This window comes from Carcharodon carcharias, chromosome 32 (assembly GCF_017639515.1).
Source record: "Carcharodon carcharias isolate sCarCar2 chromosome 32, sCarCar2.pri, whole genome shotgun sequence".
In the NCBI taxonomy this organism is placed as follows: Eukaryota; Metazoa; Chordata; class Chondrichthyes; order Lamniformes; family Lamnidae; genus Carcharodon; species Carcharodon carcharias.
The window spans coordinates 14,484,052-14,508,856 of record NC_054498.1 but is presented as its reverse complement, the minus strand read 5'-3'; the positions used below and the strand labels follow the sequence as shown (position 1 = coordinate 14,508,856).

At 42.5% G+C, this 24,805-nt stretch overlaps 1 protein-coding gene across 3 annotated transcripts in view; it reads right to left on the bottom strand.

The window, feature by feature from the left end:
* Positions 1-24,805, bottom strand: part of LOC121272151 (dual oxidase 1-like) — a 115,289-nt gene that overhangs the window by 88,649 nt on the left and 1,835 nt on the right. For 2 of the 3 annotated variants that reach the window (XM_041178660.1, XM_041178661.1), the window contains exons 2-6: positions 16,260-16,347; positions 15,012-15,137; positions 11,344-11,421; positions 9,450-9,614; positions 4,084-4,271 (exon numbers count right to left, since the gene is read on the bottom strand). In XM_041178660.1, coding sequence (XP_041034594.1) covers positions 4,084-4,271; positions 9,450-9,614; positions 11,344-11,421; positions 15,012-15,087 — 507 coding nt within the window. In that variant the 5' untranslated portion in view covers positions 15,088-15,137; positions 16,260-16,347. The remainder of the gene's footprint in view (positions 1-4,083; positions 4,272-9,449; positions 9,615-11,343; positions 11,422-15,011; positions 15,138-16,259; positions 16,348-24,805) is intronic. The other variant, XM_041178659.1, reaches the window with a different exon arrangement.

Below are 24,805 nucleotides of genomic sequence, written 5' to 3'. Positions count from 1 at the left end.
CACTCCTTATAGGTGTGCACGGGAGGATGCAAAAAAAATTCCTGGTGTGTCTCGAAGATCAGGGAGTCTCCCCATATTCCTCCCAATGTTAGAGTTCTGTTATCTTTACCATCAACACCACCATCACCCCTCCCTCCCTGCCACCACCTCTCACCTCAGCAAGGGTAAATCTATTCTTTTGAATTTGTTACTTTTGACTCTCAACTAAAAAAAATTCTAAGTCATCATGTTGGGTTCCTACGACATGACACATCATATGTCAAAATTTTATTCATATTGCTGTATTTAAAAGTGGACTTTTTGCTGGACCAAAAGGATAGCTGCTACAAGTCACCTGACCACAGGGTTGGCCCTTTGTCTGAGAGCCACCACGAGGAGTTTCAAAAGCAAAAGAATTATTTTCTCAGCATCTGGAATTACACACCTCATTGTAGAGACCTCGTGTAATATCAAAGACCAGGAGGCTTGCACTTCTAACCTCGTTATGCCTGGAGAGCTGCTGACAGACTTATATCACATGTGGGACTCTCCAGACCCACTTCAAAGGTATCCACAGGGATGTCATTTGCATTTGATAAGTTCACTTTGATAGTGGGGTCTGTGGGTCTACCTAGACAATGGCTTCCAAAACACCAGATCCTCAAAATGATGGTATCTCTTTCAACAACTAATGACTGGGACATAATCAGCCCTGAAATCAAAGCCAATCCCAAGCACTGGATAAACATCCCTTTTTGAAGTAATTGTGTAGAAGGAAGGGCACATGACTCCGGTGACCATTTTGAAATCCCTATATGCCTTTCAGTACTGAGAACTAGTCAGTCAGCTGTTTTAACATCCAACTGTTGACCCACCAAGAATCAGGCCCCTCCACAGGCAGAACAACAGCCCGATTATCAAGCTGCTGGAAGATTTTAGTACCATCGCCTACAGAACCAACTCAGTCTCTGCGTATCTACTTCATCTTGCAATATCAGCACCAACTGGAAAGTGAATACTACAACTCTGGTCTTCTGCCAGCTGAACTTGAATGTCTTCATGAAAGAATTCCTCATTAGACCCTGACTTCCGACACTGGAACTCATGTGAACTGATATTCATTTCTATGGCTCTTGTACTGTAAAGCTCTGATTCTCTATCCTCCCTTTACTGTGTGTGAGTGTGTATGTTTGGAGTGGGATGTTGCTGACACACCTCCCCACGTTTTGAATGTGAAAAATAACCTAACCTTCTGAGTTAATCCTCACTTGAGCTTGCTGTGGATTATTAATAAATTGGATCACAAAAATCGAGGGATTGGGAAAACATGTCATCGCATGTTTTAAAATCTAATCAAAACACCTTCTGCTTATGGACAGGTAATAAGAGAAAATCAATGCAGTTCATCTGTCTCTCTCCTGTCCGTCATAATCATAAGAGCTTAATCACCTATGTGGTCCTAAGATAAAATGTTGTTTTTTTCAGGCATTTTCAGATTAAACAAAGATATCTCAGAATAGAATTTACACAGTACATTATAAGAGAATCATCTCTCTTATAGACTAACCTCTCACAGCACATGTAGATCTTATAATTAAGAATTCCGGAAGAGTTAGGATCAGTGATGTTTACAGACTGAGACTACGAAACAGTTTTCTGGTTGGCGAGCGGGGGCAGGGCCCGCTCGCCGACGCATAAAATGACGCATGGTGATGCTGGGCAGGCGTCCCGATGTCACCACACGTCATTTAGATTTTCAGTTTGGCGGGCACCTGCCGGACTGCCAATGGCCTACTAAGGCCTGTTAAAAACTAATTGATATAATTAAATGAGCTGCCCGTCCAACCTTAAGATTAGCGGGCAGGTGAAGAGCCCAGGCGGCCTTCACATTTTTCATGGAACCTCATCGACGGGTGGGATGAGGTTTCATGAAGTGTTTAAAAATTCAATAAAACTTATTTTAAAAATTCACTGGCATGTCCCAGCTCATGTGACATGTTTTAAAAGTTTTTAGTTACTTTATTCAGATGTCTAAATGTTAAACAGATCTCCCTAAGGCACCTCTGTGCCTCAGGGAGATTTCTGCGCCGCACAGGCCCGGACTCAGGGAATCCCGCCTCCTGCCCGCACAGGGAGTGCTCAGCCTTCCCGGGTGAGCATCACGCTGGGTGGGGCTTAATTGGCTTGCCCACGTAAAATGGTGGCGTGAACCCAATCGGGGGCGCTGATCGGGTTCGTGCACGCTCCTGCCCGCCCCGCCACAACCCCACCGATAAGGGGCAATCTTCAGTCCCACAAATTTTTTAATGGTTACAATATAATACTTTATTACAAGCTTAAATCTTGGAATACATTATAATAATGTTTTGAATATTTGAGAATGCAAATACAAGATAAACTAATTCATCTAAATATAGTAAATACAAACCTCAGATCCACTTAGAGAATAAAATTAAGCAGGATATTCAAACATTTAAACTAGTTTTATACTTACAATCAAAAGTATGAACTGTCATTTTTGTCATTCTTTGACTCAGCTATGAGGAAACCTTGTTAAACTCTTGGCAAAATGATGTTCCCTTGACATCTGACTAACTTGTTTAAGTTTGTAATATAAATAAAATCTGTTGTGTTTGAATAACACGACTATTGTCTGTTTTATTTTAGACTTTCTTGCCTTTAGCAATTCCTGAGAAGCTAAGCAACGATCCTTGAGAAGTAAAAAGCAGGTGCATGTTATTTGCTTAAGCACAGCTACCTTGTTCTCAAGGCCTTTGTGTCTTTCTATGTGTGTGTGTGCAATTAATATGTATGTATTTCTCACAGAGGATTTTTTAGCTGTACTTCATTTGAGTTAAACTGTTAACCCTTTCATAGACTGAGCCAAATCCTTAACACCGAAACATTGCCCCCCAAAATAGATATCCCTAATGCACAGGCACCCTGGCTAAGGGACTGAACGTAGAAAAAAGCATGTACCTTTAGTTTAGAATTTCATTTATGATGGTGGATGTACCTTCTTTCAGCCCACTAACTATTCATTCAGTAATATTTAAAGATATGTTAAACTCTGCCTGTGAGAATACTCCTTCAGTACTGCACTGAAGTGCCAGCTTAGATTTTGAGCTCAAGTCTCTAGACGGGAACCTGAGCCCATAAGCTTCTGACCCAGAGGAAAGAGTGCGACCAATTGAGCCACAGCTGAACATGCAACCTGATTATAAAGGATTAGTCATGATACCACTGTAACAATGCTCTGATAAGGCTGCACATGTAGATGATGTCAAGTTTTGGTCACTGATTCAAACACAAGAGAGGCGTTAACGCACTTAGAGATAATGCAGCAATAATGAGGTTGATCCTTAATGTGAGTAATCAATTCTAAGCAATGACTAAAGAAACTTGGTCCCTTTAGCCTTGAAAGGAACTGACAAAGTCAAGATTTTACACACTGTAAAGAAGATGGCAAGTTGCAAAGAAAAGATTAATTAGAACATGACTTCAAAGTACAGTAAACATGACAGAAGGGGACATATGTTCAAACATCAAAAATGTCAAGACAGACCTTCGGAGATTTTTCATCAAACAGCATCAACACGTGAAAAGCACTGTAAGATGTGTGTTGCAGTCAAAAATCTTTTCAATCATTTAAGGTACAAATAGGTGCTGTGATGGGAGGATTAGGCTAGAAAGTTTTTTTTAAACAGATGGATAAAGAATAATTGGTCAAATGGCCTCCCTCATCCCAAGTAACTTGTGCTTTTATGAAAATTTGTGTTTCAGTTGTTCTGTATTTTCACTCTTTGACATTTGCAGCTTATTCTTCAGCGCAAGAGAGAAAGTTGCTCATAGGCTCCTGCCAACTGCTGCCCCCTGAACAACCACTAGCGGCAAAGGAGCGCTTTGTCTTGTGATTTTCTCTTCTCCGAGTAGGAATCACTCCCCCCTACCTACCCCTTACTGAAGGAAAGGCCGAGATTGGGAACTTGAGAATTGGAGAAGTGCATCTCCTACTTTTAAATCTGTTTCCTATAAAATTCAAAATTAGAAATGTGCATTATTTATTGGATCAATGAGTATGAAGCAACTTGTTACAAAGCATACCTGCAATCGGGGGTTGTTTGGACTTTGGCCTGAGCTTGTTGCCCACTGACTTCTCTGGAATGGCAGCTGTACACTCCCTGTGCTGTTAGGATCAAAAACCGGGTCTCCAGAAGGAACCTGAATGTTCAGAAATTCAGCGGGGCAACCGGACCCAGTTCCTTCCACAATTTCGTCGATGACATGAAACCCTGAACAGTTTAAACAAAATAGAGAAAATTCATTGTACAAGTTCAGGAACATGAAAAAAAAATCCTTCTGTTTATGAGGCAAACCCTCAATTAAAAACGTATATGAACAACTACAGGGTGAGAATTTGTTTGGCTGCAACAAATGCAGTGGTGTTGCAAGTATGAGTTATGAAGATTTCTTCTGTTCACTATTTCTGGTGAAATCAAAGACATAGTTATTGTTTCTATTGTTAGAACATAGGAACTGCTAGATGATAAAAGGTCAAGTCCCACCTAATTCACCACCTGATAGTCTCACAAAGCAATGATAATGTTGCATTAATGTTGACTAATCATAGCAATTGATCTCTATCAATGAGTCCACAACAGACACAGGCATGAGGTGAAGAAAATCCCCAATGGTGGGAAGCATAGGCCCAAAGTCACCTGTTCTTATTGAAAGCTACTGAAACATATAAGATTCTGAGAGAGTTTGACAGGGTGGATGCTGAAAGGAGATGTTTCTCCTTGTGGGGGAATCTAGAACTAGGGGGCGCAGCTTAAAAATAGGGGGTCTTCCATTTAAGATGGAGATGAGGAGGAGTTTCTTCTCTCGGAGACTCATTTGCATTTGGAATTCTCTCCCCCAGCAAGCAGTGGAGGCTGGGTCATTGAATATATTCAAGGCTGAGTTAGACAGATTTTTGATCGGCAAGGGAATCAAGGAGTTTGGGGGACAGGGAGGAAAAATAATTAATGCCACAATCGGATCAGTCATGATCTTATTGACTGGTGGCACAGGCTTAAGAGGTTGAATGGCCTACTCCTGCTCTTATTTCTTATGTATATTCCTCCCAAGCCCGCCAGACTTACCCCACATGTCATGTCTCAGATGACTCATGATTTATATCTCAAAATCTCATTTCCGAAAAAAAATCTTAGCTAATTTGACTGACTCAATGTTCATTTCTTCCACCATCTCCCTGGGGAGCCAGTTTCCTAGATTCACTCGCTTGATGCTGGCCTAGCCAGCCATGCCCACATCCCATGAATGAATTTTAAAAAAATAACTACATTGCCACTGTGTTGACCTTGAGCAAAACAAGATGCAGATTTAACTCTCATTGCACCTGGTTGTGCTAGATCATGGGATGGCAGGGTAGTGGGAGGGCATGGGCAAGATCACATGCCTGGAAAGGAGCGTGCCCAAGTCTCTCCTACACGCATGCCCAGGTAATCCAAACCAATTGGGGCCGAATTTTATGGCCCCTCCCGCCGGCGGGATTTTCCGGTCCCGCCAAAGTCAATGGACTTTTGAACAGCTTGCCGCATTTCTGGTTTCATCCCCACGGTGGGGCGACGGTAAAATTCCACCCATAGCTTTAGGAAATGGAAAAAAAGTTCCAAAATTTTCAAAGGTCAATTCACGACATCGCTGCCTTGTAGAAACGCTGACAATAAAATATGCTAATGTAAAAGAGATGGACAATATACTTAATACATTTTGTGCAATATTCTGAAAGGATGTTTCCCCTTGTGGGACAAACTAGAACTAGGGGACATGGTTAAAAAATACACCGTGTCGCCTGCCAACGCAAGGTGCGCGCCGATGCCCACCTGAGCATGCACGCTAACCCACGCATGTGCAGAACACCAGTGACGTAAGGAGACAAGAGCTGCTGAATGCTTCTAGCATTTTCTATTTTTGTTTCAGATTCGACTGATTTAATGAAAAGGTTATCGATCCTGAGCACTTATTTCCTTAAGACAAGGATCCATTGATCAGTTATTTATTGTGGTGCATTTTGATTTTGTGCCAGGGTATTCCAGTCTTTTTAATCTGAAAACATTCTACCCCTGCACGATATAAAAAAGTGAATAATGTGTGACAAGCATGACCTTTTTTCAGGAGACATATCGTGTATCCCATATAACCCCAATGTTATAAATACTCATTTATAGCATAGCTTATATTTCTCCACTAACGTCACTTGTCTTTCGTTCCTAGCATTTCACGCATGAGAAAGCAGTGTTAGGAGACTTGGTAGAAAAGGGTTAACTGACAACTTCTGTTTAAAGAACAGTAGAAGCAACACAGAAGAGGTTTCGTTCTCTACCATGTTTTATGCTCTGCTCCTAGCCGCTGCCTACTCCGTCGTTCATAAAAGCATCACTGAGTAAAACAGTATAACAGTGCATGCACGGCATTGGCAGGAAACACAGCCTTAAAGATAAGAGGTCTCCCATTTAAGACAGAGAGGAGGAGAAATTTTTTTCTCTCGGAGGGTCATGAGTCTGTGGACTTCTCTTCCCCAGAGAGCGGTGGAGACTGGGTCATTGAATATTTTAAAGGTAGATAGATTCTTGATGGACAAGGGAGTCAAAGTTTGTCATGCGTGGGTCGAATGCGTAGTTGAGGCCAAAGTCAGATCAGCCATGATCTTACTAAATGGTTGAGCAGGCTTGAGGGGCTGAATGGCCTGCTCCTAATTTGTATGTTCTTTTTTAATTCATTCAAGGGATGTGAGCTTCGCTGGCAGAGCCAGCATTTATTGCCTATCACTGGTTGCCCTTGAGAAGGTGGTGGTGAGCTGCCTTCTTGAACCACTACAGTCCATGTGGTGTAGGTACACCCATAGTGCTGTTAGGGAGGGAATTCCAGGATTTTGACCCAGCGACCGGGAATGCCAGACCAGGTAAGGACAGCAAATTTCCTTCCCTAACCGACATTAGTGAACCAGATGGGTTTTTACGACAATCGACAATGGTTTCATGGTCATCATTAGACTGTTAATTCCAGGTTTCATCTGACCGTGGTGGGATTCAAACCCAAGGCCCCAGAGCATTACCCTGGGTCGCTAAGTTACTATGCAGCAACAATACCACTAAGCCGCTGCCTCCCTCAAACAAAATTTGACAACTAATCACAGAAAGAGATCTTAGGGCAGAAACCCCAAAGCTTGGTCAAAGTAACAGATTTTGAGGAGTGTCCTAAAAGAGGAAAGAGAGTTGAGAGGTAGAATGGCTTTGGGAGTGAATTCCAGAGCTTAGGGCCCAGGCAGCTTGAGGGATTTTCCGGTCCTGCCAAAGTCAATGGACTTTTGAACGGCTTGATAGAGGAGCAATTAAATTTGAGAATTGGTTACATTCAAGATAAATTTCAGCCCTTAAGCACGAACTACAAAGTAGAAAAGAGTAGAAAAGAGTCACAAGGAGAACATGGCTGCTTACGAACACCATGTTTCCTTCTCTGAAGTGGAGTGATGTATCATCCAGGTTTCTCATGTCAGTTTTTCAGCTTTCACACTCGTTCTTTTCTATATAAATTACTGGATTTGTTCAATTGCAGCACAAATTTACCACAATCATTTTTACTTTCACAGCCTCAGGGTTTCCCAGTCTGATACCAGCTTTTAAGTAACTACACTGTCAGAAGCTTTCGCCTCTCCACTGCGGCTCAAATTTTTCAATTTTCTATTTCTGACAGTTTCCATCCCAGTGGTGTTTACTCATTGGGTTATGATGCACGAAAATTAATGCACAAATACCGAACCCCATTTAAAGTGCAGCAGAAACAGTAACCTGATGATAGTGTGGCAAGTGATCTATCACGCTAGATCAAGACTTTACACTGATCAGAGCTGGGTCGTTGAATCCCACTGCTGGAAGATCATTTGAGTGTGGTACACTCCTGAGTGATAACATTGTGCGAACCCCTATAAACCCAGATTTATAATATAGTTATATATATATCTAATTTAATTAATGTAAAATGTTTATATTAAATGTATATACATACAGGGTGGTATGGTGGCGCAGTGGTTAGCGCTGCTGCCTCACAGCTTCAGGGACCTGGGTTTGATCCTGACCTTGGATGTCTGACTGTGTGGAGTTTGCATGTTCATCCTGTGTTCGTGTGGGTTCCTGCCAGGGGCTCTGGTTTCCTACCACTGTCCAAAGACGTGCTGGTTAGGTGGATTGGCTGCAGTAAATTGTCCCCAGTGTGCGCATGTGTGTGAGCATGTGCTCTGTGATGGACTGGTGCCCTGTCCTGGTTGTACCCCAACTAATGCCAATTGCCTGTCAAGATAGGTTCTGATTCCCCGGACCCCTGAATTGGATGAAGTAGTTCTGGAAAAGTGAGTGAGCGTATATGTCCTGCTTGATTGGCACCCCATCCACAAGCATATCTAAGCTCTGCATTCCTGCCACACCAAGCCATGAATGGTGGTGCACAATTAAACAACTCACCAAAAATATCCCCTTCCTCAATGATGGGGGAATCCAGCATTTGCTACAATCTTCAGCCAGAAGTGGTGAGTGGATGATTCATCTTGGCTTCATTTGGAGGTCCCCTGCCAATTCGATTGACTGAAGGCTCTGGCCATAGTACTGAAGGTATGTGCTCCAGAACTTGCTGTGCCCCTAGCCAAGCTGTTCCAGTACAGCTACAACATTGATATCTACCCAGCAATGTAGAAAATTGTCTAGGTATGTCCTATACACAAAACTCAGGACAAATCCAACTCAGCCAATTACTATCCCATCAGTCCACTCCCCATCATCAGTCAAGTAATGGAAGGAAGGAAAGCTGACATTCTCACCCACTCTGGCTAGATGTGACTCCAGTGGAAGGAGCCATCAACAGTGCTATCAAGTGACACTTGCTTAGAAATACCCTGCTCACTAACACTCAGTTTGTGTTCTGCCAGGGTCACCCAGCTCCTGACCTCATTGCAGCCTTGGTTCAACCATGGACCAAAGAGCTGAACTCCAGAGTTTGACGTGAAAGTGACTATCCTTGGCATCAAGGCCACATTTGACCGTGTGGCATCAAGGAGCCCAGGCATAACTGGAGTCAAAGGGAATCAGGGGGAAAACTCAGCTGGTTGGAGTCATACCTAATAGAGATGCAGGTGGTTAGAGGTTGAAGAAAGCATTACAAATTGACTGACCAGATTGTGATCAATCTCTGTCTTCACTCCAGATGGAGTGCCACCTTAGGAGGTAATACAACACCACTTTGTTGGATTTATGTGGCACCTTTAATGTAGTAAAACATCCTGAGCTGCTTCACAGGACTGCAATCCAACACTCAGTAGGTCAGGGAGCATGATTTTGAGTTTATTTTGTGAGGCACTTCAAATCTGGGAAAATGCAGGAATTCTACAGAAGCCCCCAAGGTTCAAGCCAGCTTACCAAAGTAAACAAACAGCACAGTTCTGTTTCTGTCACAGGGTATTCCCGACATTCCCTGCATTGCCACATTGCTGATGCTCCGGGGATTTGGTAACCCTGGTTCCTGTATAGCTTCAAGAACTCCGTCAGCATAATTGGCAGGTAGCAGACGTACAAAGGGGGCACCTGGATGGAATACAGCAAGGCAACATTTTTTGACAAATCCCTTGAAAACAAACTTCATAAAGCTCTAGCGTGCATTATACTAGAACTGAGAGGTCATAATTAAGAGGGAGGACTGAACAGATTGAAAAGAGAAGGCTGACAGGTGACCTATCGAGGTCCTTAAAATTATGAAAGAATTTGATAGGGCGGACGTAGATATGTTCCCACTTGTGGGGACGACCGAAACTACCCGTCATAAATGTAGAATCATCACTAATAGATCTAATGGGGAATTTGAGAGAAATGTTTTTACCCAGGGAGTCAATGGAATGTGGAACTCGCTATCACATGGGGTAGTTTAGGCAAATAACAAGAGTGGCGGGGGGTGGGGGGGGGGGGCGTCACATAAGTACAAGAGGAGAAAGGAATAGAAGAGTATGCTGATAGTTGAGATGAAGTAGGATGGGAGGAAGCTCATGTGGAGCATTGACCAGATGGGTCCAATGGCCTGCTTCTGTGCTGTAAAATTCTATACAAATTCTTTTACTATTGAGTGACTCAATTGACATTCAGCATTTCTAAGTCTTACTTCCTTCTACCTTTCCTTCGCTGTGCATTTATTCAAATGGTGTGCTAATTTGAGGTACTGAATATTCTGTTTCACTTTTGAAGCAGGTGAGTCTAAATCAAAATCCCCAAATTTTCTTCTTTTTCCTTCTCTCCGGGAGGTGCTGCAGGTCGTGGAAAACTTTGGGCCAAGCCCAATTTTGTTCTCACTCAACAATCGCATCAGCGCTTCTAGTGGGGACTGTTGTATAAAAGAAAGAGCACTTTGTTCAAGCGTGCTTTGTCCAAAGGCATGTCCTTGGTTCATTGTCTGCTGATGTTTCAGGCCGAGCTGTTTTCTTGGCCAGTTTTGTCAGTGGGTGTTTGCCATTGCATCGCATTCTCAGGGGCAAGGCGAGAAGGCAGGTTCCAAGTCTACCTCAGCTGGAACGGGAATCAAACCCATGCAGTTAGCATTAATTTGAATCACACCGTGGCCAACTGAACTAACTGGCACCTCCAGAAGACCATGGGGACAAAAATGGTTTGCTAACAGGCTCTTAGTGAATTGGCAGCCCGTTTTCTCACCACGCCCAATCTTCTTTCCGCTGAAGTTCACAGAACGATAGTTCAGACTCCTTTCAGAGATTTGGCTCCTAATCTCACTGTTGCCTTTACTTGAATTAAAAGTAAAAAAAACCTTGGCAATATTTTCCAAGTCAAAAGAAAGTAAAAACTGGCATGATGGAAGATAGGCTGCCAATTCGCTATCAGTCCATTTTGTACTGTTGGCATAGACTAGGTTCACTCCCTAAAAACCAACTGTAGCTCTCCAAAACTCCCCCTGTTGAAATCAACAGATTTAGCAAAAACAAGGAAATGAAGCTGGAACTCATCCTCATCTTTGTGCTTTAGTGACAGACTGCTGACCTCCATTGGAAGGACTAAATATAGAGTGATATAGCATAGAAGGCCATTTGGCCCATCATGCTTGTGCCAGCAATTCTATTCACCATCAGTGTAAAACAACTGCTTATGTTCACATATGTTTCCAGTGACAGACAAAAAAAACAGTTTGGGTGCATTCCAATTGGATGTACTTCAATTTTCACTTTGATTTAAAAGACTCTTCATTGCACAGTCATGCATGATGGTGATAGTTATTTATTCAAGCCTGTATTATGAGTCAAAACAAATCTCTTACCCACTGTACCCCTGCTGTGATGTGCTAGATTGTTGTACCATCCATCATATCGCTGAATCTCCCAGTTTAACACAGCACCTAAACCAAAACGAAACTGTATTATCAAAGTTGAAATTATCCTTTTCAATAATAACAAAAACAGAAAATGCTGGAAAAACTCAGCAGGTCTAACAGTATCTGTGGAGCGAAAAACAGAATTAATGTTTCGAGTCCGTATGACTCTTCTTTTTTGTTTCAAGTTTCCAACATCTGCAGTATTTTGCTTTTCAATAATACGTTGCTCAGGTTTTTATTATTAATAGAATTAAAATTGAACCAACAAATGGTAATTACTAATATGCTTTTTATTTGTCCATTTGATGTGGACATCATTGGCAAGGCCAGCATTTATTGTCCATCCCTGATTGCCCTTGAGGTGATGGTGGTGAGTAACCTTCTTGAACTGTTGCTGTCCCTGTGGTGGAGGTATAACCTGCAGTGCTGTTAGGGAGGGTTTTCCAGGATTTTCACCCGGCAATAAAGAAGGAACCGTAATGTGGTACCAAGTCAGGATGGTGTGTGGAGGCAAGCTTGCTGGTGGTGGTGTTCCCACATGTCTGCTGCCCTTGTCCTTCTATATGGCAGAGATTGCGGGTTTGGGAGGTGCTTTCGAATGAGTCCTGGCGAATCGTAGCAGTTGATTTTGTAGATGGTACATGCTGCTGTCACTGTGTAACCGTAGTGAAGGGAGTGAATACAATTAGTTGACCATACTATTTGACTTGCTAACCTTTAGTGTAAACAAAAAACAAAACATTTAAAAGTTTCCATTTCATGTTATCCTTCTTTAGATTCATAAGCTTTAATGTTACATTGCACCACTTCGGGGTAGATTTTTGCCTGCACCAGATGAGTTGCAATTTGATGACAATCCATCGAAATCAATGTAATGAAGATCAGGTCATATAAGCATCAGCCTATCTGTTCCACCAGATTAGAACCAGACAGTGAAGATGAAAGTCTAGCCCAATGTACATAAAAATTGATCTCAGTTTTTCTTAGCTGGTAGCCAGATGCTAAAAGTACAATTCATGAAAGAAACCATGGCATTAAAACTGGACCCATCCTTTCATACTTCTTAAAATGCTTCAAACGAGGAGTTAGGATTTGGAGTTCAGTGATTATTGTTTGTTGGCAACAGCAGCAGCTACTCTGCACCAGGTACAGCACACAATCATCAAGATTTCCCTCTCTATCGCCTACAACAATAAGTTCAATCCTATGATCTGACCTTCAGTGCATCTCCAATACCACACTTCTCTTTTGAGGGCAAAACCATTAGCCATCTCTATTGCACAGTCTCAAACTCTCTCCATGACCCTCATTCGGTCACTTCTCTTCCCATCTCCTGAAGCCTATCCTTTGCACTGTGCATTGGCGATCTGTCCCAATTCTTCTGCCTCTGCTCGCTCTTGTCTATATGACAGCTCAGGCCAGGGGCCTCTCCCAGAAACATTAGCTTAGCTTTTTGGCTTCCAGCTGCTGATGAACCTGTATGGCATTTCTATTTTTTAAAAATTCATACCGTCACTCTGCATCGATTAGCAATAGTAATTCAAGATCTTAAAGAAAATATTGGGCTACAAAATCAGCCTTCATCTTCAGCTTTGACACAGTCTTCTGCCATCAGTGGAAGATGCAGCAGAAAACAAAATAATGTCGGAGTAATTCAACCGAGACACCTCACTCAACATTCAAAGTTTTTTTTACATTTTCTCCAAATTGCTGAGGGCAACCTTGAGATATGCTGTTAAGTGACATGTTTAATTTCTCATTCTATCACCCATCTTGAGCTGATTTGTGAGAAATGCTTAAGCTATTTACTTCCAAGTAGCAGAGCTTTGCAATTTTAGGGAACACCTCAATAATGTGGTTGCCATGGTACTGTTGTGATGCAGGAGAAGGATGTGATTACAAAACTGCTTTAAGCAACCTGGAAAACTTAGAGCAGCTCAGGACACGGAACATATTTGCTCTCAGCCGTGTCCATGGTCACAGTGTTGCAAGCTCAACTCTGCACTCCCCTACCCTGGACTATTCCTATTGCATATCAATAGACACATTCCCCAAGCCCTCCTAACCCGTAATTAAAAGCTGCCTGGCAACAGAGAAACCTAAAGCTTGATCAAAAACCCAAGCAATAGGGCACTTAACTCTGTTTTCACTGTGAGCACTTGATGCTTGCGTTGGGAAAGTGTTCTCTTTTCCAGCGCTATAACTTCATCTTAACACAAAATAAACACAAAAAGTAACACAATAAAATACTTAAGATGCAACCAAGGAGAGAATTAAGTCCACAGGCAACCTCCTTCAATGTAATAGGTATATAATTCATGCACCATGTAATTTATATTTATTACGCCCCATGGCTGGTGAACAAATACTGAAATGAATACATAAAGGCAGTGGCATTTCAAACAATATAGGAGGATCTCACTGAAACGTCGTACAGAAGGACCTGCATTTGTATAGTGCCTTTCATGATCTCAGGGCATTCTGAAAGTGCATTATAGCCAATGAAATACTTCCAAAGTATAATGTATGGACATACAGCAGTCAATTTGGGCATAGTAAGCACCCACGAGCAGCAATGTCATAATGACCAGATAATCTCTTCTAGTGGCATGTTTGAGGAATAAGTACTGACCAGGACACTGGGGAGACATCCCCTGCTCAAATGGTGTTATAGGGTCTTTAACATTCACCTGATGGGGCAGATGGAGCCTCAGTTTAAAGATTCATTCAAAAAACAGCAGCTGCAATAGCGCGGCACTCCTACAGTCCTGCACTAGAGTGTCAGCCCGGGTTTCAACTCTCAGGAGTGGGACTTGTACCCACAACTTTCTGATCTAGAGGTGGAACCTAAGCCACAACTGACATGTTTCGTTTCATTTTAATACTATTTTCTGTAGCTTGGACGTGTAGAGTACCAGGTGCCATTCATTGGCATCTTACAGGGTGGTTCAGTCAGCAGTTTTGAGGTGATTTCTGGATGGTTCTTCTCTTTTGTTTTAATTTCCACTGTCACATAGGCTTTTATCAGTTCCCTTTCCCCTACACTTCTATTACTACCACCAACAGGTTTCCCAATAGAAATTGCCCAAAACGTGAACTTCTTGGAGAAGGCAGACCAATGAATGGATGCCTGTCAGGTCAAGTTGTACTTGATGTGTTCTGTGCCCACATCTCATCCTCATCTGTAGACAAAGGTGAACATTACTGCAGCTTCTTGACGTCAAAAATTTGCAAGTTGCATGAAAATCAGCAAGAATTTTGGTGTCACGATTCTGTGCTTCAATTATCAGCGTTTCCTTTAAATTTCGCCTATGTGCAACTTTCTGTGCCCAGCACTAGGCTAACTCCCTGCAGATGTACAAATCTGCACCTGGAGCTGAGGGTAATGATGACCCTGTAAAAGGGCTATTCCGGCTGGATTTGCATAGGTTCCTCAGGACAGGATTATGCCCATATGCAAGAAAATGTAATTGCTCATGCATTATTTAATCGGATCTATGACACAAACGTCTTATTCTTTGGGGGTCCTTTATTTGAAGGTATGCCAGCAATAAATGTCACCATTTTTATTGCACAAGTTCCATCTCTAAACTACATTTGCAGTATTAACTTACTCGTCAATGAAGGGCAACACAGTAACAGAGTCCAGGAAATGGCCAGTGGTATTAAATTATTCCATACTGTCTTCATATTCCAACTTCAAAGTTGAAACCTGTGGAATTTGGAATCTCCACCTTGACCTGTGAACCACAGTAAAGAAATAAACATGGAAAAGGTGTTAACGTGTAACATGCGTAGAATATGCTGCCGCTCCTTTAAATGCAACAACATGAAAACTGACACCAATGCAATTCAATTTGTGAAGTGACAGGGATATCACAGTTCTGGTCAACATATATACTGTATTATAGAAAGGATATAGCAGCACTAGAGAAGGTGCAAAAAACGAATTACAAGGGTGACACCAGAACTGTCCACCAGCAAAGACTGAACAGGCTGGGGTTCTTTTCTCTTGGAAAACGTAAACTGAGGTGTGATCTGAGAGAGTTTTGAAAATTATGAAAGTGTTTGATATGATAGACAGTGAGAAGGTGCCTCCACTTGTAGGGGAGTCCAAAACTAAAGAACAAAAATAGCAGAAAGTCACTAATAAATCCGACAATTCAGGAGGAACTGCTTTCCCCTTGCAGAGAGTGGCAAAAATGCGGAACATGCTGCCCTAAGGAGCAGTTAAGGTGAAAAGCAATGGTGTATTAAGATATGAAGGGTGGGGGGGGGGGGGGGGGGGCGGGGTGGTGGGGGGGGCGGTGGTGGTGGGGAAAGAGGAGGCGTTGACCACTTGGTCCATATGACCTTATTAGGGGGAAGAAAGTAAGTAAGAATTTATGGTAAGGGAGAATTTATTGAAAAGGAATGAATGGCTTAAGATCTCCAGGCAACCAGGGCTACTAAGCACATTGGCAGTAAAAGGTTACCAGATGAACCTTGCACAGCCTTAGGGCCTGCAAACAACAGAAAGGCCTTGGGAGCCGGACTGCAGTCAGAGCATTGGCAATAACAACTAAGATTAAGTGTGCTCTTCAACAGATAGGGGAAGAACAGATGGTCCTAGTTTAGGTAGGAGGGAAGGTCTCTGCCTGGGTGAAAAATAGGGATATACGATGCATGTCCCTGTTACCAGAGACTCGTCTGTTTAATGTGAACCTATATGTTGACAGGATCGGAATCTGGAAACTGTTCTTGTACGTGACCAATAATGTATAAATATGATGAGCACTTGTAGTTTAGCAGAGTGCTATCTCAAGCTGCATTGAGATGGTGCTGTCCTTGCAATTGCTCAAATAAACGATTGTGACCTGTACCTGAGACTCCTGTGGTCCGTTTGTCAAAGTTTGGCGTGGTCGGCAGGATACTTGGATTGGATCCTCAGATTGGATCCTCGGGACGGATCTGCAAAGTGGGTGAGTATATTTTATTTACCACCTGTAGTTATTGCAGTAACTACCCAAGAACGGTCCAGTCAAGTTTCAAAGAATCGGGAGGAGGACTCAGGACAGGAGATAGGAGGCACCAGAGGTGAGCTGTGCAGGCGGGTAACGGTGCCAAAGCCATGCAGGGAGGGCCGGACTATTACCACAGATAGGAGGCAGAGCCGTACTGGCAGGTTATGGTTTGAAATATAACCTTAGTCGAAGCCACGCAGGGAGGCCAGGTCCCAGGGACACGGCACATACTTCAGATAATTAAGTTGTTAGGACCATGTGAACATCCCGCGCAGAGATAAACAGAAAATAGGAACAGAATGCCGTCAGGGAAACAAAGTAGCGCTATTGAACTCGACTGGGGAACCCCGGACTCCATTGTGAGGTTCATAGCGGAACAGCAGTCAAAACTAATCACAAAAATGCAGAAGGAGGGGTGGAACCAACAGGGAACCCCCGGAGAACAAAAACAGTGGTGGATAAAACAGAAAAAGGATAAGGAAAAGAAAGGGATGATGGTTATTAATATCCTGTACCTGCAGTTGTACAGACGGGTTAATACTAAGTTCCAGCCGATAAGAGAGAGAGAAACAAAGTCAGATCCAGGACAGATCAGAACAGTAGCGGCAGCTTGTAGTGATACTGATCAAGAGGAGGAGAACTCCAAAGGAGAAACCTATGATAGAGTTGGGACAAAACCGCCCACATATGAACCAACTGCCCCACTGTGCCTGCTGAATTCCACTGCCCCTATGGCAGTAACTGTTCGAGAAAGTAAAGTCAGGAAAGGCAAATTCAAAACCAAAGGGAGAAAGGGGGCTGAGGAACAGGGGGAGGATGAGGAGGTTGAGAGGGTTACGGAGAAAGTTAAGCACTTACCATTCAGCCCGGGGGAGAAGCAGGTTTCGCTTAAAGAACTGCTGAGACTTAAAACTCGGCATAGCAACCTGGATTTTTGGACTAAACTGCGGGAAATGCAAGATTTCCATGCAATGCACCCCCTTGATACCCACATACTGGTGAAGGCTAAACGCCCAGGTGATATCTGGGGAAGATTACACCTGCAGTCTAGAAGTGGAGACTGGGCGAAACCTGGGGATGTCCCAGATCAGGAGAAGGCAACAGCCCTGCACAGGGACTTTGAGGAGGCAGTGAAGGAAGCCTTGGGGGAGGGAGAAATGAATTGGGGATGTATAATAAGACCATACACCATAGGAGCAGAAATTAGGCCATAATGTCCCATGCGGGATAACGAAATTTTCCTGAAAATATGGAAGGATGATTGGGACCTGAAAGGTCCACTACTGAATTTTCTGTAACTTAAAAAAATGAATTGGTCTAAGTTACAAGAGCAGCTTGAGTTGAAGAGAGAGAGAGAAAAAAAGAAAGAAAAGGGGTGTACCCCTCTGGAGTTAATAAGCACTGACAGGCAGGAGCTGCCGAAATGTGAGCTATAGGTGGAGCCTTCAAGATCCCTTTATTTCCCCCACTGCTATTTGAAGGTTCATTTAGAATATGAGAATTTTAAGTCGTTAAACAGGGTTAGATGAACCAACCTTTGTATCACCAGCTTCCAATCTGATTGGGATTGATATATACGAGTTGCATTAACTCATACGAGTTAGTATTCTAAAATTCTGAGAGGGAAAATAAGATTACCTGAAATTCAAAAGGATTCTAGGAAAACCAAAAGGCATGAGCACACGGTCTAGGTGGTTCCAATGGATAAAAAGGGGTTTCCTTTGAAGGGATGAATTAAATATGAAAGGAATCTACATCCCAAAAGCACTGTAATTTGAATTTGGGACAACCTTGAGATGTAAAGTACAGTGTAATTTAACAGGTTACTTTTGAATCACTAGGATGCTGTCTAAGATAATGAATGTGTCAATAACCATACGGGAATTATAACTTGGATACAAATCAATACACATAAGAAAGAGGTTGTTTTAATTTTGATAGTGTAAATTACATTTCTTAAAAAGTTTAAAATTTGAGGTTTGGTTCCTGATAATTTCTCAAAAGGGAATTTTCATTTTAAAAAGTTTGACAACAATTGGCACTAATTCAAATGCTGCAAGCTTTTGTATTTGTAAGTCTGTTCCCACAATATGAAGCTAAGCTCAAGACCTTGACAAAGTTTGGCAGAAATCCAATTTTTGGCCGGGTTACTGAATCTGGGATAATTCTAAAAGAAACGGGTCAGACACAATTTAGTGGGTACTTTTGAGACAATGAAATGTTGTTTGAGAAGAAGATAAGGAATGTGTCAATACCTGATTTCTGTTTTTAAAACTGTTATGAGAATATTTATTTATTTTAAAGTCTCTCCAGGCAACCTGAACAAGATAAGGTGGTAGCTGTTGCATGTGTAAAATGGTATGAGGCAAGTAGGAGAAAGAGTTAAGGAAAGAGTACACAATATACAAACTTTTTTAAGGGAACTGAATTTGATAATCTGACCATGAACTGGGACATTAGAAATGCACAGGGGGAGATAAGCAAGGACCTAGAGACAGGGATCCTTATTGACATGGAATAGTTAAGACGGCCTAAAGAGCAAGGAAATATTATAAACAGTCAAGACAATAGAGAAACTGACATCAAGAGAACCTTAGGATGATCATGGTCGGGGGAAAAAACTTAGAGGTAAAGCTATATGGAATCTGTAGTTCAGGAATTGAAATGTAAGGAGAAATAATACTTAACAACAGTTTCCCACAAGATGGATATAGGTAAAGAGAAAGCTGGAAAAAGGCCAAATAGATGTATTACTGATTGTATTAATGTGCCTGCGAAGTACAAAAAATAAGGCCACAGGATTAACGCTATGATGACAGACAAAAGTTAAGTGGCTCGCAGAGAAAACCATCACTGGAAGTGAAGATACTGAGCCATTGAAAGATAGGATAAGAAGGTGCATTGTAGAATTGTGTAGGCAGTTTAAGGAATTGAGGTCCGATGTGGGACAGCATCAGGAGACAGTAGATTGGAAGGAATGGAAGGTGCCTATCCAGATGGATTCAGATCAGGGAACTCATTTCACAGGAAGAATCATTAAAGAAATGGATACATTTAAATATAGACAGAAATTCCACATTTCCTACCAGCCACAGAGCTTGGGGATAGTAGAAAAGATGAACTGAACTTAAAAAAAAACATCAATCACAAAAGCAATTCAAGAGACAGGGAACAGCCCAATATTCTAATGTGCCTTCGGGCTACCCCAAGCAGGACCACCAGGTTCACCCCATTCGAAATAATGACAAGGAGAGCAATGCAGTTACCCGAGGGAATCATAGTAGGAGTGGGAGATGTAGGACCACTAAAAGGAAGGATGCGAGACTATGTAAGGGAAATAAGTAAGCAATTGCATGAGTTAAGGAAGAAGTCAGAGACCAACAGGTGATGGTCAAGGTGAGCCTGGAGTGAACAGGCATGGATCATACGAGATAATTATGACAGGTGATACATGCGCACTTGTAGATATGAGAATGTGATGTAAATTGAGGCATTACACACAGTTAAAGAGACATGACAATTGACCAAGCAGTAATCCAGAGAATGGGAGCTGATGTTAATGTCTCCACAGATCTATGATCCTGGTTGTGGGCATATCAGTACTGGCAACAAGGTTGGGGATCATCACTGCTCATCCTGCACCACGGGAGGAACTTTGATACAGCACGGACAGTGCCGAATGCGACACGCAACGGGGAATGATAAATGTAACAGTAGGAGAACAAGTGCTTTTGAATTGTAGTAAGGGTTTGCTTCAGATCGGGTGTGGGAGGTCTGCCACTACCCAGCCACCTTCCGCATCTACTTCCACGGTCCAATTAGAGATAATTGAAGCCCCTAAAACCACTGACCCACCTTGTCCAACTACGCATCCAGGACCGACTGGTTAATCAGGAGTTTTGTATGATAATGTACACCACGACCTGGTACCCGTAGTCTTGAACATATCCGGAATTGCCCTGCCCCAGTGGTTCTCAACCCATATTGAACACTATATACGGCTCGAATGGGCCAGCTGATGACTGAAGCATCTCAGATCAATGGCGAGATGCGATCAGGCTTGGGAGGGAACTGCGCTAAATGCAGCCTGATAAATGACGCAGTCACGTTATTCAATACAAGGACATCAATAGTTAATTCCATTGACCTAGCAACAGTAGATCAGAAGGTCTGTATCCTGAGATTTAAGCTTAAGGAGATTTTAGGGCGGGGACAGGGAATCCCGGATACCCAAATAGATACAGACCAGGACATGACATGGTTAATTCAAAGCCAGGCTACCGTGCTTGAAAGTCATGCGGGGACCTTCAACAAACTAATTGAAATAGGGAAAAATATTTCAGATGAAGAAAGCAGAAATGATGCCTGCAGCACCTATGGATCTTGGGCACTGGAACAAGCCGAAGAGAACTTAAGACAGATTAATGAAGGGGTAGTTCCTTTATGGGTAACTAATGAGCATTTATTGAATCTCTCACGACACAAGGATCATGACTTGACCAGTTGCCAGCTCAGAGATTTAACACGCATATATAGAATGAATGTTGAATGTATAGTGAATAGCAATATGCTAATAGGTATTGTATTAGTAATGCCTGTCATACCTATGTCAACACCCGGCAGGACATTATATAGAGTAGAAAATATTGGGGTTATATGGGGGAATTACTATATTAAATATCACAATGTTCCACCATATGCAGTCAACATAGAAGGGAATATAGTTAGTACCATATTAGAAGGGCCTAGGATTGAAGCCACCACAGTAGTATGTACACATCTGATATATGAGACGGAGGAAGTGAAGTGTGGATTTAAAGCAGCAGCAAACTGTACAATGGAAACTATATGGGCTGCAAAAGAACCGACCCATGTTGCATATACAGGGAATGGGAGATATTGTATCACCACGTGGCAGGAAAGAATCCAGTATGGGGATAACCAGATATGCCCCATCCACAATCATTCAGTGTGCCTACACCCACAGGTGCCAGGAAGGGTGGGGAGGTGGAACTGGTTGAAATATACAAGAGAGGAACGACTACTATTCAGGTCAAGGAAAGCCTTAAGGATAACTTGCCACAGTATTTGAATCAGTTGTCCTATGAAATTGCCTTATTAACGAGCACCTAACCACCATTCGGGGACAGGCTCAGCAGATATGCGGAACTTACTATAAACTGCAGCAACAGGTTAGAGCCTTAAAAGAGGATATCGAGCAAATAGGTTCCTCCACATGGTGGTGGTGGAACTGGGGCTCAAATGTACAAATACACCTGTGGATTTGGATTGTCTCCCATTCCCTAGTTAAGGTAGGGCTGGGGGAGTTTACACCGATGGGGACGAAATTTAGTAATCTAGAGGCCTGAATTGAACAGCCAGATGATACAGGTGGTCTGACGATACCTTTTACAACCCAAAGCTGGATGACTGGCCAGCATCAATGGGCGGCGGTGCGTAAAGGGACGGACAGTACCACTGTAGTTGGCTACCTTGGGCTAAGCCAAGGGCCAAAAGGGGGTCTATTATGGGGAAGAAAGTAAGTAAGAATTTATGGTAAGGGAGAATTTATTGAAAAGGAATGAATGACTTAAAATCTCCAGACAACCAGGGCTACTAAGCACATTGGCAGTTAAAGGTTTCCGGATGAACCTTGTACAGCCTTAGGCCCTGCAAACAACAGAAAGGCCTTGGGAGCCGGACTGCAGTCAGAGCATTGGCAGTAACAACTAAGATTAAGTGTGTTCTTCAACAGAAAGGGGAAGAACAGATGGTCCTAGTTTAGGTAGGAGGGAAGGTCTTTGCCTGGGTGAAAAATAGGGACATACGATGCATGTACCTGTTACCAGAGACTCGTCTGTTTAATGTAAACCTATATGTTGATAAGATTGGAATCTGGAAACTGTTCTTGAACATGACCAATAATGTATAAATATGGTGAACACTTGTAGTTTAGCAGAGTGCTATCTCAAGCTGCATTGAGATTGTTCTCCCCTTGCAATTGCTCGAATAAACGATCGTGACTTGTACCTGAGACTCCTGTGCCAATGTGCTTGGTAGCCCTGGTTTGTCAAAGTGACCACAACAATCTATTTCTGTGTTGTGCTCATCGGACTAAATCATGTGAAGTGACCACAAGAGCCCACTGTCTATCACTATCATTTACTGGTGAAACGAGATCTTGCCAAGGTAGTGAAGATCTAAGATCAAACAAGACATACCCTCTTCAAAGAACACTTCACGAACACAGGTTCCCTTTTTTTAGATGTAGTATATCTTGGAAATCAGATAGCACCTGATACACCATTCATGATCTGCAACATTGATTTACAGAGAAATAACAGAATAGGCAGTCAGCTCAACAAATCAATGCTTACATTAGCCTCCTCCAAGCCTACTTCATGTAACATTATCTGCATAGCCTTCCAGTACCTTCTCTTCTATGTACTCATTTAGCTTCCCTTGAAGACATCTTTGACATTTACTTCAGCTACTACATATTCTAATCACTCTGAGGAAAGAGGTTTCTCTTGATTTCCCTAGTGGATTTATTGGTGACTACCTTATATTTATGATCCCTGCTTTGGGCTTCCCCAAAATGTAAAAATATCCTCTCCAGTTCCACTCTATCAAACCTCTTAATAATTTTAAAGATCTCTGTTAGTTCATCCCTCTCTTTTCTAGAGAAAAGGGTCCTTGCCTATTCAGTGTTTCTGGCAGTTTTCACCACTCACTTCTGGTATCACCTTAGTAGGAAAGTAGTCTTATCTCTAAGCAACAGAGTAATAACTACAATTTAAACATCGTTCAGGGTTAAAGGTTAACATAAATAAAGAATTTCCATTGCTTTTTATAAATTGACCTTTAGGTTGGAATTTTCTGGCTCTTTCCGACATGGGATCTTTTGGACCCACTAAGTCAAAAGGCGGTTGAGTGACTCACCGTATCTGCTGCAGGGGAACCCACCATGTCGGGGCCTTAAAATCCCAGCCTTAGATCTGCCTTTATCTACTTGCAGCTATCCAAGCCTGCTCAGTATCTTCTCCGTGTGAACCTGGATCCAAAGCCCACCATTAGGTCTATTCACCCGTGGTCAGAACCCATTAACAACCAATCATTTCCATTCCTCAGAATCCCGATAATAGATTTTCTATAAGTATCACTACCTTCAACAGATGATGAGGCTTTCTAGGCTGTTGAATTATGTCAGAGCTACCCAGTGCCATCATTCCCGAAAATGGTTGCTGCCAAAATCATCTTTGGGACTTATTTAGTATCCAGCCTTGTCTCATTATTGTTGACAGTTGCACTTGCCCTGTGGCGGCTCACCACAATATTTAACGTGTCCATCTTCGGTATTGCCATTTACCTGATGCCATGTTGGCATCAGAGCCTGTTTGATGGCACCTGGTATAATCACAAATCCGTACTTTCTATTCGGTGTGGCCAGCTCTGCAGCCAACTGTTTGTTTTCAGTGTCAATATTACAGCAAACTCCTAACCAACTAGCCTACGCCCTTCCTTACTAAAGTGTCCTCTCACTGAGGTATGAATTTATAATATCACCTTCTCAAAGGTCAAAAGGTCCTGACTTTGGGAGTGGTCGTTAAAGGTTAGAGACACTCACTAAGCACTCAGTAAAGAAAGAACATACATATTTCTATAGCATCTGTCACCATCACAGGACATCCCAAAGATCTTTGCACTTATTTAAGTTCTTCTGCACACTGTTGTGTGAAGGGCTACGACCTCGCTCTGTATTTTTTCTTATAAAATATGTAGAAATATGTTCATTCAGAGGGCTAGCTTGAAAAATTTCAAACTGGACAAAGCCCTAAAATGGCTGAATCTACGTCTGTCTGTGGCCCTGAACAAAAGGGGTTACCTGGCAGTATCGGGAAAACTCGCATAGCATTCTTGCTGAAGAGCCACTAATGAACCCTTGTGGACTGTTCAGGCTAAATTCAAATTGAGCTATACAAAGGCCATTTACATTTCATAACCAAGGCTGGCAAATAGGAGTCTGCTCGTCAGTTAAGACAAAGGGCCCCACAACCTTCCTTTCAGTTATTAATAGCTGAGACATTTAACATCTCAGGAGCTCACATGAGGGATACACATCCTTTGTCAAAAACAGTGTGGAGAGGGTCTCTGGCTTGTGGAGCCAGTAATATTGCCTTGTTGAACTGCAAAGTCTCAGGTTGGAATTTTCCAGCCTCTCACACTGGTGGGATCTTCCAGTCCTGCTGATGTGAATGGAGATTTCAATGGCTCACTGAACCAGCCTCGGGGTAACCTGCTGCGGGGGAACCCACTGCAGAGGGACTGGAAAGTTCTGACCTCAGTTTATCATCTGACTAACAGCCTCACAGACAAGGAGCTCTGGCCCAGTTTGGACACCTGAC